The sequence below is a fragment of the Chlorocebus sabaeus genome, chromosome 7, assembly GCF_047675955.1.
Source record: "Chlorocebus sabaeus isolate Y175 chromosome 7, mChlSab1.0.hap1, whole genome shotgun sequence".
Taxonomy (NCBI): domain Eukaryota; kingdom Metazoa; phylum Chordata; class Mammalia; order Primates; family Cercopithecidae; genus Chlorocebus; species Chlorocebus sabaeus.
In genome coordinates, this window is record NC_132910.1 from 66,063,995 (window position 1) to 66,079,311 (window position 15,317).

At 33.7% G+C, this 15,317-nt stretch overlaps 1 protein-coding gene across 2 annotated transcripts in view; it reads left to right on the forward strand.

Annotated features, from left to right (window-relative positions):
- UGT8 (UDP glycosyltransferase 8) overlaps positions 1-15,317 on the forward strand; it is an 84,674-nt gene that overhangs the window by 19,332 nt on the left and 50,025 nt on the right. For both annotated transcript variants that reach the window (XM_007999640.3, XM_007999642.3), the window contains exon 2: positions 8,094-8,917. In XM_007999640.3, coding sequence (XP_007997831.1) covers positions 8,096-8,917 — 822 coding nt within the window. In that variant the 5' untranslated portion in view covers positions 8,094-8,095. The remainder of the gene's footprint in view (positions 1-8,093; positions 8,918-15,317) is intronic.

The following is a 15,317-nucleotide window of genomic DNA, read 5'->3' on the forward strand; positions in this document are numbered from 1 at the left end:
CTCACCTATTTGTGGTACTTCCTTCATCATATATTATGTTTATATTTATTCAGGGAATTCCAATAGGCTTCCTACACTGATCCATTGATTTCTTGTAGAATTCTTGGACTAGTTCCAGTTTTTAATTACTGGGTTTTAAAATATGTTTTAAGATTTATATGGATATAACAAAACATTACTGTTTGTTTTTTAAAAATGTATTCTGTCTTCTTTTTATGTTTTTCCAATGAACATAGGCATAATTTTGATTAAATTCCAAACAAAACACAACAAATCATCCAGTGGGATCTGAAAGAAACCCATCTGTCTATTCATAATATGGGAAAGATGAACTATTTTAGAATATTTTCTTTCATGAAAACAAAAGTGTTTCTATACATTTAGAAAATATTCCTGTGTATCTATCTTTAGGGGAAGTCTGGCCATGTTATAGCCAACAAATATTCTATGTTGGTAAGGTAAAACATATGTTGTATCCTTTATTGTTATTGTGAATGAGGCATTTTTAATCATATGTTACTTTAAAATAATATTTATTTTTATTTTAATAAGAGTAACACATGCCCACTGTGAATTCCTTTGTGAATACATAGAAGGAAAAAGTTAAAACCCTTGTAATTCACACTATCCAGAGAAAAAATATACTATTTTGGCAAGTACCATTCCCATATATGTACACATGTATATATTTTGCAAAGTGCTACATGATATGTATAATGTTTAGTATCGTAATTTTCAGTCAACATTAAATCTTGAATATGTTATGCCATATTCTTTTTATAAGATTATTTTAGTGGCTGCATTTGTGAATGAATGGCAGTCTATTTAACCAATACCAGTTGTTGAGAATTTAACATATCTTCAAGATTTGCAGATGGTAATAATCCTCTCCTGCACTAAATGAATTCAGGAGAATACTTAGGGAAGTTAAATATCTATTATGTATGTTGCAGGTTGTATTTCTAGGGTATCATTTGTCATTATATTTGTTTATGGTGCATTTGATATGTCTTCATATTTTATTTGTATTGCTTAGTTTTCTTTCTATTGAATATTTTTCAGGTTGCTTTAATATAAATAATATAGGCTGTTATAACATAATTATGTTAAAATATAAGATAATTATATTACCTTTTCTAATTATAATACATTATATAATGAAAATAATATATACTTATATAATTATATGAAACTCCAAGATAAATATTATGGGCTGCTTGCATGAAAGCCTTTTAAAAAAATTAATTCATTTTAGAGAAGTTTTTGGTTCACAGAAAAATTGAGTAGAAAATACAGAGATTTCCCAAGTACTCCCTTTTTTCACATGCACAACCTCCTGCAATATGGATATTCTGCACTGGGGTAGTACGTTTATTACAATCAATGAATCTACACTGACCCATTGTTATCATCCAATGTCCATAGTTTATATTAGGGTCCATTCTTGGTGTTGTACATTTAATGCGTTTGGATGCATGTATAATGACATATATCCACCGTTATAGTATCATACATAGCAGTTTCACTGCCCTAAAAATCCTCTGTGCTTTGCTGTGTGTCTCTCCCTTACCCGCTAACCCTTGGCAACCACTAATCTTGTTGTGAGCTCTATATTTTTGCCTTTTCCAGAATGTCTTCATAGTTGGAATCATATAGTAGGTTGGTGCAAAATCATATGTTAGATTGGGCAAAAACCATTAAAAGTAATGGCAAAAACCGCAATTACTTTTGTGCCAACATAATAGTATGTAGCTATTTCGGATTGACTTCTTTTACTTAGCAATATGCATTTAAGGTTCCTCCATGTCTCTTCATGGCTTAATAGCTCACTTCATTTTTTAGAGCTAAATATAATCTATTGTCTGATATACCAGTTTATTAATTCATTCACCTACTTGGTTGTTTCCAAGTTTTGTCAATTTGGTAATGCTGCTATAAATATCTGTGTGCAGGTTTTAATGTGGACATTTTTTATCTTCTTTGGGTAAATACCGAGGAGCATGATTATTGTAGGAGTGTGATAAGAATATGTTTAGTTTTGTATGACAACCACACTGTCTTCCAAAGTGGCTGTACCATTTTGCATTTCCAGTAACAATGAATGAGAGTTCCTGTTGCTCCACATCCTCGTCAGCAGTATGTCAGCTTTCTGGATTTTGACCATTTTAATGGTGTGTAATGGTATTTCATAGTTGTAATTTGCATTTCTTTAATGAAATATGTTATAGAGCGTATCCTTATTTGCCACCTGTCTACATTTTGTGGTGTGGTGTCGGTGAAGGCTTTTGGTCCATTTGTTAAAAATTGCGTTTTTAAAAAATTGTTGAGTTTTAAGAGCTCTTTGTGTATTTTGGATAACACTCCTTTATCAGACATATCTTTTTCCAAATAACTTCTCCTAATCTGTGGCTTGTCTTCTCCTTCTCTTGATGTCCCTGCATTTTTAATGTATTTAAGTCTGTCAGTGTCTACATTTAGATTGTTGTTTGAGATTTTGATTTAGAAAACTCTTCCCTGCTTAAGTACTACACATTTTCACTAACTTTTCTATTATTTTGTAGATTTATTTATTTATTTTATTTAACTCTTGAACTGGTCTGAAATTTGTTTTGTTTCATGGTTTGAAATAAGTTCCTAACTTCTTTTCAAAGTTTTAAAAAGTGAGCAATCCAGTTGTTGGAATGATTTGCTCATTCTCCACTGATTTGAAATGTCAGTATTTACTGTAATATATATTCATGTACAATACATACTATATGCAAACATCACAAACATATGTACATACTTGGGGCTTTCTTTTTGGCATTGGTCCAGCTTTCTTCTTCTACTATCACTAGATTATTTTGATTTAACCTTATTTTAATGTAGCATTGTAGTATATTTTAGTAATTGAAAATGCAAGCCTACTGATTATTCTTCAGTTTCAATGTTTTCTTGCTTGTTTACAATTTCATGTTTCAGATAGACTTGAGAATCATTTTGTTACCTTTGAAGGGATTTATTACTAGGAGTTCATGATAGTTTTAGGTCTGTACTCTATTTGAGAACATTTTATGTCTATATTATACACAGTTCTTAGTCATGTTTTCTTTGGTTTCTCAGAAGTTTTATAATTCTTACATAGTAAGTTACTGAACAAGTTCAAAATAACGAATGATTAAATAATGAGTATAATATTGATTCCCTTTAACATTCTTTGTATTTCCTTCTGAACAAACGTGTAAACTTTAGATGCAGAAAACAGTTACACTGTGGATGAAATTCAACATTTATTTCTGTGTTTTAAAGAGTTCTTGGTCATCATTTTGAAAAGATTTGTTAAAACTAGCTAAAGACGACAGACTGGATAGCTTTTCTAATAATTTTCATCAATAGGAAAAAAGAAATACGTCTCATTCTTCAATACTTTAAAATGGCTTTTCCAGTGTGCTCCTTCTTAGCAATCAATATTTTTCTGCATTCTTTAAAAGACAAGAGAATTTGATTATAAAAGAAATGGGCTGACTAGGCATGATTTTTTTTGGTCTTGAAAGCTTAAAATGTAAAATTGGCAAAAAAATTTTTACCTTTTATAATACTTGAAAAATAAGTACCTCTTTGCTCTACAAGTAGAATGAATAGGGGAAGAGTTTAAGCCTGTTTGTTTAAATATTATTGCAAAAAGCTCTATTTGTAGAAGCAAATTATAGGCAGATTACCAGGTTCTTATAAATACAACTTGTACATGGACATTCTGCAAACCCAGCTGTCACGGTTTTCTTGCAACTCCTTTTGCAAAAGCAGACTAAAATGTTTTAAAATATGAAAAAACTTTATTTTTTCAAAGCAAGAAAATAATTTACTGCCCTCTTACATAATGTATTTATAAAGTTTTTCTAGATAAACTAATCAAATAAACTAGAACAATGTGACAACATTACAAATTTAATTTGTTAGCTGCATTCCTTCTGATGTTACCAAGAGAGAATGTTACTGATGATTCAGGGCTATTTCTGAAGTCTGTATGTTACTGCTGTCCCCAGTGGTGGTGGACTTCTCTTTGCCTTACCTGATCACAAATTATGTTGGGAAAATAAAGATTTAATATTTCTTTCAATAGAAAAAGAATTTGGTTTTGCTCGTTTAAGAGCGATGAGAAAATGATGGAATATTGACTGTGTTTGGCACACAGGACACGGACCTTCATGGAAGTCCTTGCTCTGAGCGGCATGTGTCAGCTTTTAATCTTTCATTCTTATTTTTCACTTTTGCTGCTGAGCCTAGCTATACAAACTTGCACTTTCATTTGCTAATATAAATTCAATTTTATTTTACCATTTTAGAGACTACTAATGATTAAATATAGAAGGAGAGGGTACACATGTTTTTATGTGAAGTGTTAAAAAAGATAAATTTATACCACTGAAATGTGCAACTTTTATGAAAAGAGAAATTGTTTAAACTGCTGGCTTGAATGAGAGACTTCATCTATTGGACTTTTTTTTTTTTAATACAGGCATATGGTCTTTAGTAACAGCTTATAATTTGTTAAAACATTAATTTGGGGGTTTTCCCTATTTTCAGTTGTCCGTGTACACAGTCATTATATTAAAAAAGAAATCTGTTCAACAACAACAACAAAAACAAAACACATTAAAATACCAATATATACTTCCTTAAATTTTTTATAATCTCAATCCAAATAGAACATTCAGATTCTTAAGTTAACTAAAATCAACAGCTAAAAACTTTTATATTTAAGAAATGGATATAGAAGGTCTTTTTATTTTGGTAATATTTTTCAAATGGCTATATAGTATGTACTTTTGTTTATTTTCTTTATTTTCTCTCTCTTTCCAATAGAATGCAAGCTTCATAAAAATAAAAATTTCTGTCATTTGGGGTATTTATTATTTTTTAATAACTCCCAGTGTCTTTTTGAAAAATAAATAGATTAACATATAAATACTTATTTCTGGTGATCAAAGCTGTTGAGGGAGGTGTGTTTGGTAACTGGAATCTTGACCTTTCTTACTCGTTTGCCTTGTTAATTCTTTAGAGTTTCCTGTGAAGAAAATCTTTTAATACTCAGTAAGTCTTGTTTCCTGATTTCTTATCTTTTCACCTCCTTTATTTCTTATTACATTGAGAAGTATGTTAAATAATAAAAATAATAGGGGAAATTTTCAGTTGTCACTAGCCTTCAGGTTTGACAAGCATTGGTAAGAGTGGATTCATGCTTTAGTTGATTGCTTGGACGTTACTACACTTAAAATCTCATTCAACCCTGTCCTGGTGTTATTAGGCAAGAAACTATAGACATAGCGTTTTTTAACCTTCTATTAAAAAATCCATATTGTTGGCATTTTAAATGTCAAGTGCTACCGTAAGTCATATATTGAAAATGATGGGTCATAATTAAAGTTTAAACATTTTTGTGTGGCATCAGGTACTTCAGTACCAATGTATGAATCAATGAATGCTTATTTGGTTGTTTTGATGAACAGATATTGTAAGTGCTTGTATCTTGGTAAGAAATTATGGTACGGTATCCTACCTTGTAAGTGAAACCCCTAACTGTAAAGGTTTAAAAAGCAAAATATTAAATTTAGGATATGATACAATAATTATGTCAGAAAATCATGTTTTCAGTAGACATACTCAAGTAATTCTAGACTAGCAAGAATCTCAGTGTTTGTTGCTAGTTGTGTTAGTCATTTTGTACAATGATGTTTATGAGATTAAAGTGCTGTTTAATTTTGTGTTTTAACAGTAGAATGTCATGCTTGTGTAAATGATAGTTCTTTCTTGGTAATCAGTATTGTTAAATGAAGATGTATGGAAAACTAGTAGGTATGATTTCTAGATAGTATTTTGTCACATGAGTATTCGTATTTCTGAACAGTAACTTTTAGAATCTATATACATTAAAACTTTATTCTAGTATGGTAACCACTAGCAACATATAGTAAAACTACATAAAATTTGTTTCAGTTCCTCTGTCATACCAGCCACATTTTCAACTGTTCAGTAGCCACACATGGATAGGGGATACTATATTGGACAGTGAGGATATAGAACATATTTGACATTACAGGAAGTTCTCTTTGACAGTGCTATTCTAAAATATAAGCAGTTGTTCATTAAAAAATTATGTGATTTCTTTTTACTTTTTAGTAATTACTGAAATAAAATATTAAAAAGGAAGAATTAAACAAAAACACAGTGAAAGGATTTGTTCTCTATGATCATTTTTGTTTTAAGTTACTTATGATAGATTAAGTAGTTTTAACTGTAGCTGAACGGAGTATGTCTATGGTCTGCTCAGCTAGATCCAGAACCCAGTGGGGAGAGCAGTTTTTTACCATCGTTCCATCATCAAGTACTCTCCTCTCCAATATGCAAGAAGTGACAGCAGTGGGCAGTAGCTGCTGGAACACCTACCTGTATTGGCATTAGTCTCATCCCTGGAGTTGATAATATTTCCTTGTAAAATCTCTCATTTTCCCTTTTTCAGATTTGTGAGAAGGCAACATTGTAGAGACACATAGGTGAGGCAGTACAGTAGAATAAAGATTTGGAAGGTTTTTCTAAGATAGGCCCCTTAATTTTGTTTCTTTACTGATCTTGTAATTGTAGAGTAAACTTTAGTATAGAATCAGTATCTTCTCCAAAGTTAATTATTTTTTAAGCCCTTATAATAATGCAAGTGACATTTATATTATATGTTTGTAATATGCATTACTTTTACTTATTCTTAATGGTATAATTTCAACTTTCAAATAGTTTGAAACTTTCCTTAGAGTAGGAGAGGAAAAAAAATCTGGATATATATGTATTTTAGAGTTCACTCTTGTTATTGGAAGAATCCATTAGTTGCCTGCTATTGGTTTCTTTAGGTTGCTTGCAGTGTTTGAATGTTGAGAAGGTATAGTTGTTAAAACTGCATTTAGTTGGTAGGAATTTATACAAATAAGAAGGTTAATGTATTTTAAGGGGTAAAAATAGGTATCAATTTGGTGATGTGTGTATAAATCTAATTTGAGTTTTTTGAAATGTGTCCAGTTTGCATGAGTGAGTGTTTAGATCTATTTGGGGGTCTAATTTAGAGTATAAGAATTAATTATATTGAATAGGTTAGTGGGTGTATTTGCACACTTATATGGTCCCCATGTATAATATATTTATCTCTAAAAAAATAGAAGACAACTTTATTATACATATCTATTAATATGAAAAAGTAGGAGAAGTACCAGCCCTCAAGTGTACAGGCATCATCTGACTTGACATTTGCACCTGAGTTAAAGGTACAACATAGCAAGTGTGATCTGAGACATAATCATTCATCAGTCCTTTTTCAATAAGTATTTACTGAGATTCATTAACCCTCTTGAGTTTTTCTATTAGAAGTTTCTCTTTTACATAATGCCCTGAAATGCATCAGCAAATTGACCTAGATTACATAAATATAGATTGCTGGGACACTTATGGTATTTAGGTAAAGGGAAAATATATGTTAAAGATTATTTTTCCTCTGGAAAAAAATCTTTTCTGCAGAATCACCAAACTACCATTCAAAATAATTATTTTCTAAAACAATCTTTCTTTAGTGTGCTTTGATTATAACTGCAAATGTAACTGTTGAATTAAAATGATTTAAATAAGAGGCACATGCTCATATACCTGGAAATTAAAAAGGTCAGCTCTTCTTCCTGGGATTAACAATGACATTCAGTTAGAAGATGAACAGATGTTCCATAGATATTTCATAGATCTCCTTCCAAAAAGATATATTATGTGTCATTCAACCTTATCAAAATGTTATTTCAAATGTTTGAAAATAGTTTACTAATGCAATTTTCTTCCCAAATAGATCCATTTTTAATATATTTCAGTTTATGTCAATTTTGCTTTCATTTCTATACTTAAACATAATTGATCTTTCAAAAATAAGGCGGTAATTAGAACAAATATCAGGATAATTTTTAATAGTGATTTTTTTTTTAGACAAAGTATTAGATCACATATTTTTGGGGAAAAATGCTTTGTGACTGCTTGTTTTGAATGGTGAGCATTGTATTTTGTTTTAAGTTGTTTTCTGGTTGTTGTTACAGCTATGAAGTCTTACACTCCATATTTCATGCTCCTGTGGAGTGCTGTTGGGATAGTGAAGGCTGCCAAAATCATCATCGTGCCGCCAATTATGTTTGAAAGCCATATGTACATTTTCAAGACGCTAGCCTCAGCCTTGCACGAGAGAGGCCACCATACAGTGTTCCTCCTCTCTGAAGGCAGAGACATCGCCCCATCTAATCATTACAGCCTCCAGCGCTACCCAGGGATCTTTAACAGTACCACCTCAGATGCTTTCCTACAGTCCAAGATGCGGAATATTTTCTCTGGGAGATTGACAGCAATCGAACTGTTTGACATACTGGATCACTATACTAAGAACTGTGACATGATGGTTGGCAACCATGCCCTGATCCAGGGTCTGAAGAAAGAAAAGTTTGACCTGCTGCTGGTGGACCCTAATGATATGTGTGGATTTGTGATAGCTCATCTTTTAGGGGTTAAATATGCTGTATTTTCAACTGGCCTTTGGTATCCTGCTGAAGTGGGTGCTCCTGCTCCATTAGCATACGTCCCAGAGTTTAACTCACTCCTCACAGACCGCATGAACTTGCTGCAAAGGATGAAAAATACCGGTGTTTACCTCATTTCCAGATTAGGGGTCAGCTTTCTAGTTCTTCCCAAATACGAAAGGATAATGCAGAAGTACAACCTGCTGCCGGAGAAGTCCATGTATGATTTGGTTCATGGGTCCAGCCTGTGGATGCTGTGTACTGACGTAGCACTGGAATTCCCAAGACCCACTCTGCCTAATGTTGTTTATGTAGGAGGAATCCTAACCAAACCGGCCAGCCCACTACCAGAAGTAAGGTTTGCTGAATTCGTTGGTAATTCTTTTTTAATGTAAAAGTCAATTTTGATTTTTGGAAGAGATACAATTTGTTATTGTATATATACAGTGCTCTAAAAGGTGATTAGGACATGGGGCCTCCAAAGTCCGTTTATTTGGGTCCACCACTTCCCTGGGAAATATTTCTGCTTTGAATGAGCATTTCTGTAATACTGAAGAGACCGCTCTGCCATATAGTCAATAGACTGGCTGGGAAGTAGTTTTCTGATTAAGTAATAATTATAGTATGTGAGGAGAATATAGTGAATTGGTTAGTTTTAATGAGTATACGTGATTTTTACCTTTAATTACACACAAAATCCCCTCGGTTCTACCCCAAATAGCACAATTATAGGTATATATGTTTAGCTTCGGTTCAGTGAACTCAAGTAAATATAAAACAAGTGAATAAAGGTTCTTCTCTGGGAGGTTATTACCACTAGTTTATGTCCAGTAATGAAAGTGAGGTGGTAACTTCCATCAAAGTAGGGAGTCGGTTAACTTAAGCTAGTAAGTAAATGTAATGGTTTTGAGGAAAACATGCTCTATTGCAATTTCATTTTAATGATGGAATCACTTTAAGAAACTCTGTTCTCTATGTCAAACTTAAATTCTTTTTATTGGTTGAGCCATCAGTAAATCCCTTGGTATTCTCTTCACCATCCTTGTTTTTTATTAGGTATCCCACACTAGCAGAAGCCATGTACATACCTATTGTTGTAGTGAGTTTTCTAACCTCAGATTGAATCTCTCAATTTAACCTCAACATCAAATCCCATTTATTAGGAATTGTAGGGCTTGTTGCAGGACTTTCTCTATTCAAACTACTTTTAATCCTACCTCTGGAAATAGCCACTCAAAACAATTTTGCTAAATTGTTGATTTCTAACTCTGGTACTACATACTAAAAATTCTGTCAGGGCCTTGATGAAGAGTAAATCCAGATTTTCTAATATAGATGAGGACAATCACATGACTGAATTTTGTCATGAGGCAGTAAGGTGATTAGAAATATACAACATGTAGGCTTTTCTAATATGGCCATTAGAGTTATATTTAATAAATAATATATTGATATATTTCATGTAACTTGGAAACATAGAAATGGCCTGTACACCCACAACATTTCAAATATATGCAGCCACTGTAGGCTATGAGGGCACACTTGTTCTCTCTGACGTCAACTGTAAAGGATAGGGATTGATCTCAGCTTATCTTAGCCATTCATGAATTTATCCAAGCTCGTTTTGAATCCTCAAACCTTCTCTGTCAGAGTCACCTTCCTAAAGGTAGCTAACATCAGATTTTAGAAGCAGCTTCTGGAAGATTTGGTAATCAAGTGTGTCTTTTCCTTACCTGAGTCATTTAAAATGTTACACAAATCTTCCTTATTCTCTCTAGGTTGTCATCTTTTCCCAACTAGAACACTATCCTTCTGCCAGCTCCCTTTGGTTTTCATCTGGGTGCTATCTCTCTTCTTCAATCACTTGATTGAAGAAGTATATGATGAAAAGGAGCCAGACATGGTGGCTCATGCCTGTAATCCCAGCACTTTGGGAGGCCAAGGCAGGAGGATCACTTGAGTCCAGGAATTTGAGACCAGCCTCAACAACATGTGAAACCTTGTCTCTACAAAAAATAAAAATTAGCTGGGTATGGTGACACAAGTCTGTAGTCCCAGCTACTCAAGAGGCAGAGGTGGGAGGATCACTTGAGTTCAGGAGGTCGAGGCTACAGTGAGCTGAGATCATACCACTAGACTCCAGCCTAGTTGTCAGAGTAAGACCCTGTTAAAAAAAAAAAAAAAAGAATGTCCTGATTGCCTTTTCTTTCCTTCCAGTTTCTGCTGTACATTTTGTCTTGAGTTGCAGCAACTTGAATGACGCAGTATAAGTATAGGAAAATATGTTTTATTTTCAATACTCTACCTTTCAAAAAGATGCATAGCATGTGGGATTTTTTTTTTTCTACCATCCAAGCATTTTTTTCTCTCGTGGATTCCTCTGCACACAGATTTCCTTACTAGTGTCACTATTTTGTTTTACATGAAAAGCATCTTTTTAGTGGTTTTTGGTGGTTGACATAAGGTATTACTCAAAATAAACTTTAATTTGCCATAATTTCTCATTTGACATTGGCTTGACTTTCTTTGTGGACTTCTTTCTTGTTTTTCCTCTGGGCTATTTGTGGTGGTTCTTTTGAAATGCGTTTTTCATTTACTAAGTTTGCTTTGTGCCATTTAGTTTGGTTGCACGCACAGACACGGCATGTGTGCATGTGTTATATATAGTATGTGGACATAGATACGTGTATTATTATTACAGGAAGTCTTTTATGTTATCATTGTGAAGGGTTGTTTTCATTTCAGAATGTTATTTATAGTTTTTGAGCGGAGAGTATTTTGAAGAATGGTGTGCAGTACTCTTTCGAGTATTCCTTATTCTGGTGTGGTTTTATGTGCTTATGAACGTGTGTTCCCAGTGAGATTTTTCTACTAGATTTATTTGAAATAATAAACTGTTCCTTTTCATTCTAAAAGTTACTGAGTTTCTCAAATGCCTGTATTATTTACAGGGCATTGTTGTGACAATAACACAGGAGGGCCCAAAAAGTAGCTGCATAGAACACATGATTCACATATAGCAGCTTAATTGTTAATTGCCTTGGTATCTTACACTGGGCATAGATTAGGTTTTCCAGATGTCTGTAAATGATTGGACAGTGGGACTGAATTTCACAACCTGGGATGAAGGGGTGGAGAAAATTTATAATGGACATTTTAAATAAGCTTTCACAATGTTTGATCCTAAGGAAATCCTGTAGAGAGCATATAGTTTGGCTCCATTCATTTTATTTATTCTTTCCTTTAAAGTAGGTAGACTAGAGATAGTGAATAGTCCATCCATTTTTCACATAGTAGGTACAAAGGCTTCATCAAAGGCCACACAGATAGTCTGTGGCAAAGTCAGGTGTAATGTGGGTTCTTTTGCTGTTTATTAGGTGTTTTTCCAAGGTGATTGCATCTCTTGTCACTCATTTTAGTCATTTACTTACTTACAATTTTGTATAAAACCATGCAGAGACAGCAGTTTTTTGAATCTTATTTATTTTATATCTCTCGAAGATTGTCAGTGCTTAATACTCAAGTCAAATGAGACCATATGGACTTTTAATTATGCTTTAGAGATTTGATAAACTAAATCAGCCTAAATTCAAATGCTCTTGATTACAAAATGTTGTGTCAGTGTAGAGTGAAGAAATTGTGTGCCTTGATAGTAGAAATCATTTTAAAATACATGTTAGAAATGTGCCTGGAAAAACAACTTATCATCTACTACCTGGCTGCCTCTAATAGGAGTCTTCAAACGATGTGGACTGAGGGGAAGAATTCTGGGTTGGATCACATTCATATAGTGGTTTACCTACTCTATCATTGCAGGCCCGTAGAGAACATGAACAAAGATCAAAAAATAAAAATGCTTTGATCAAGAAGGAGGTCTGTAGACAGGCCCCTATTTGAATAGATTCTTTTTTTTTTTTCTTTTGAGATGGAATCTCTCACTCTTACCACCCAGGCTGGAGTGCAGTGGCATGATCTCGGCTCACTACAACCTCTGCCCGCCGTGTTCAAGTGATTCTCTTGCCTCAGCCTCTAAGGTAGCTGGGACTACAAGCAGGTGCCACCATACTCAGCTAATTTTTCATATTTTTGGTAGAGATGGGGTTTCACCGTGTTAGCCAGGGTGGTCTCGATCTCGTGACTTTGTGATCTGCCCGCCTCGGCCTCCCAAAGTGCTGAGATTACAGGCCTGAGCCACTACTCCTGACCACATAGATCCTTTAAATATTAAATGTGAATGAAATAATGACACCTAATTAGAAAGTTATTTTAATTTTTATTAATTTTATTAGCAGATAATCCACCAAAGAATAGTACATGTTTACTTAGGGAATCTAATAGTTATTGAAAAGTAAATGTTTCAGTGATACTTTTTAGATGATTTCCCATTGGCTGAAACGGCCTAGGCTGCCAGGCAATTATTCTCTGCCATTTTTCAACTTCTACAGCCCTGAACTCTCGTAGCACCTGATCGCACTTTAACTACTGTTTGTTATTGTTGTACTGTTTTTGTTGTTGTTGTTTATTTGTTTTACATGGCTCTCTTAACTAGAATGTGAGTACCTCAGAAGGTTGATACTCTATAACCTGAGTGCCTGAAAAATGGTTGGTACTCAATAAAAGTTTAATATTTAATGAACTGTATCAAATAGAAATAGTTGCCAAAAATAGGTGATAGAGTTAGTGCAATAATATGAATATTATAACTATCATCTGTTTGTTCCAAATTTGTGTCTGTATACTGTCCCAGCCATTAAGCAACCCAAAAATCCGTGCTAAGTTGTTGGTTTTCTAATTTTTTTTTAATTTTTTGAGATGGAGTCTCACTCTGTCACCCAGGCTGAAGAGCAGTGGCATGATCTCCACTCACTGCAGCCTCTACCTCTTGGGTTCAAGCAATTCTCCTGCCTCGCCCTCCCAAGTAGCTGGGATTACAGGTGTGTGTCACCACGCCTAGTTACTTTTTATATTTTTAGTAGAGACAGGGTTTTGGTATGTTGGCCAGCTAGTCTTGAACTCCTGACCTCAAGTGATCCGGCCACTTTGGCTTATCGAAGTGCTGAGATTACAGGTATGAGCCACTGCCTCAGCTGGTAGTAAGTTATTTTAATGAATTAGAATAGCCACTCTAACGTTAGTGAGAAAAGAAGATAACCATACATTACCCAATTGTAAACTAAAATAGTGTTTTCTGTCTTCCAAATATGTGTATAAACAGGGACAGTATTGAAAGTCAAGCCAGCTATTGCCGTCTTGGAAGATGATTTGAGGCAGCATGGCACTCATCTGATGCTCTTCAGAGATGCTATATTTCCACATTAGGAGTATTAAGGGCATCTTAATTTCACCAGTTGTGGAGACATTTTTATTTAAGGAAGCATAGTCTTGGGGAGACATGAGATAAACAGATAAGAAAACACATGGAACCAAGGACTGGACCAGGAGATATTCACTGTTTGTCATTTTGTCATTTGCTGGAAGTCCCTCAGAGAATGATCTTGGGGACAATGAGAGATTGAGCAACAGAGTCGTTAGATTAACCACTTGTGAGCAGGTGAGTTTATGAGAAGAAAAATGAAACGAAGAAACAAAATAGTGACTTTCCATACTTGATATTCCTTGATGAACATAGAAGCCATTACTTCTTATTACATATGGTGATTGAAAGCTGATTTCACCATTAATAAATGAAGTCTCTAGGCTTGGATATGGGACTAGGGTCCTTGGGGCTTAAAGACTTGAATCAGATTTGCAGCAGCTGTGGAAAATTAAGGCCATTTTATTAATAATTACATATGCAATTTGTTATCTTATGAAATTTAAAGCTGGAGATGTAAAGCTTCATCTGTATAGTAGTACTATGTTATGTTGTTAGCTATGTGGGGGTCAGAAAATTGAAGGTGACAATGTCTAGAAGAAACTAATAATTTCATTCCAGTTACTAATTCTGAGTTCAGAAACGATAGTACTTTCTGTTTATTTGTTAGATGGCTCTCTTAACTAGAATGTGAGTACCTCAGAAGGTTGATACTCTATAGCCTGAATGCCTGAAAAATGGTTGGCACTCAGTAAAAGTTTAATATTTAATGAACTGTTAAATGATAGTTTGGCAGAAAAAATAAATTCTCTAAGGGAACTCATTAATGTAAAATGTTTTTGCAGAAGCTTTATAGGTTAATCATGTATTTTGTTATTATTTTGTAGTAAGAAACCAAATTACCTTTCTAAAGAAATCTATCCAGGAAGTAAATAAATGAAGCACCGTTGAAACTATCAATGACTTAACTCTTTAGTTCACTGATACAGAAATTTTCTAAGCAGCATTGTAGCTTTTAGTAGCTTATCATCTGCTTCTATAAGCATATGGGCTTATAAGGATTTCCTGATATGATAGGAGATCCAATATATGAACGGAATCAAACAAACTTGTTTTGAATTGATATTGCAAGATCTGACATGATTTTAACCCCAGTATACATTAAGTTTTTAAGCTTTAATAAGCCCTAAAGAATTGTTCATTTAGGTATTAAGTCAAACACTGGCAATATTTTTAAGGGAAATATTTTTAACTGATAATTTTTAGAAATGACAGTTTTCTCAATTAAATTACTGTTGACACCAGTTTTGGGGGATGATATTCTTCACAAATACTCTTATTCTAAGCCAAACAGGTCTATTTATGGAATTTAAATTTCTACTGCCAAAGGGTTTATCAGATCTATTTCTGAGCTCAGATTTTGACAGGATGTTGTAAGC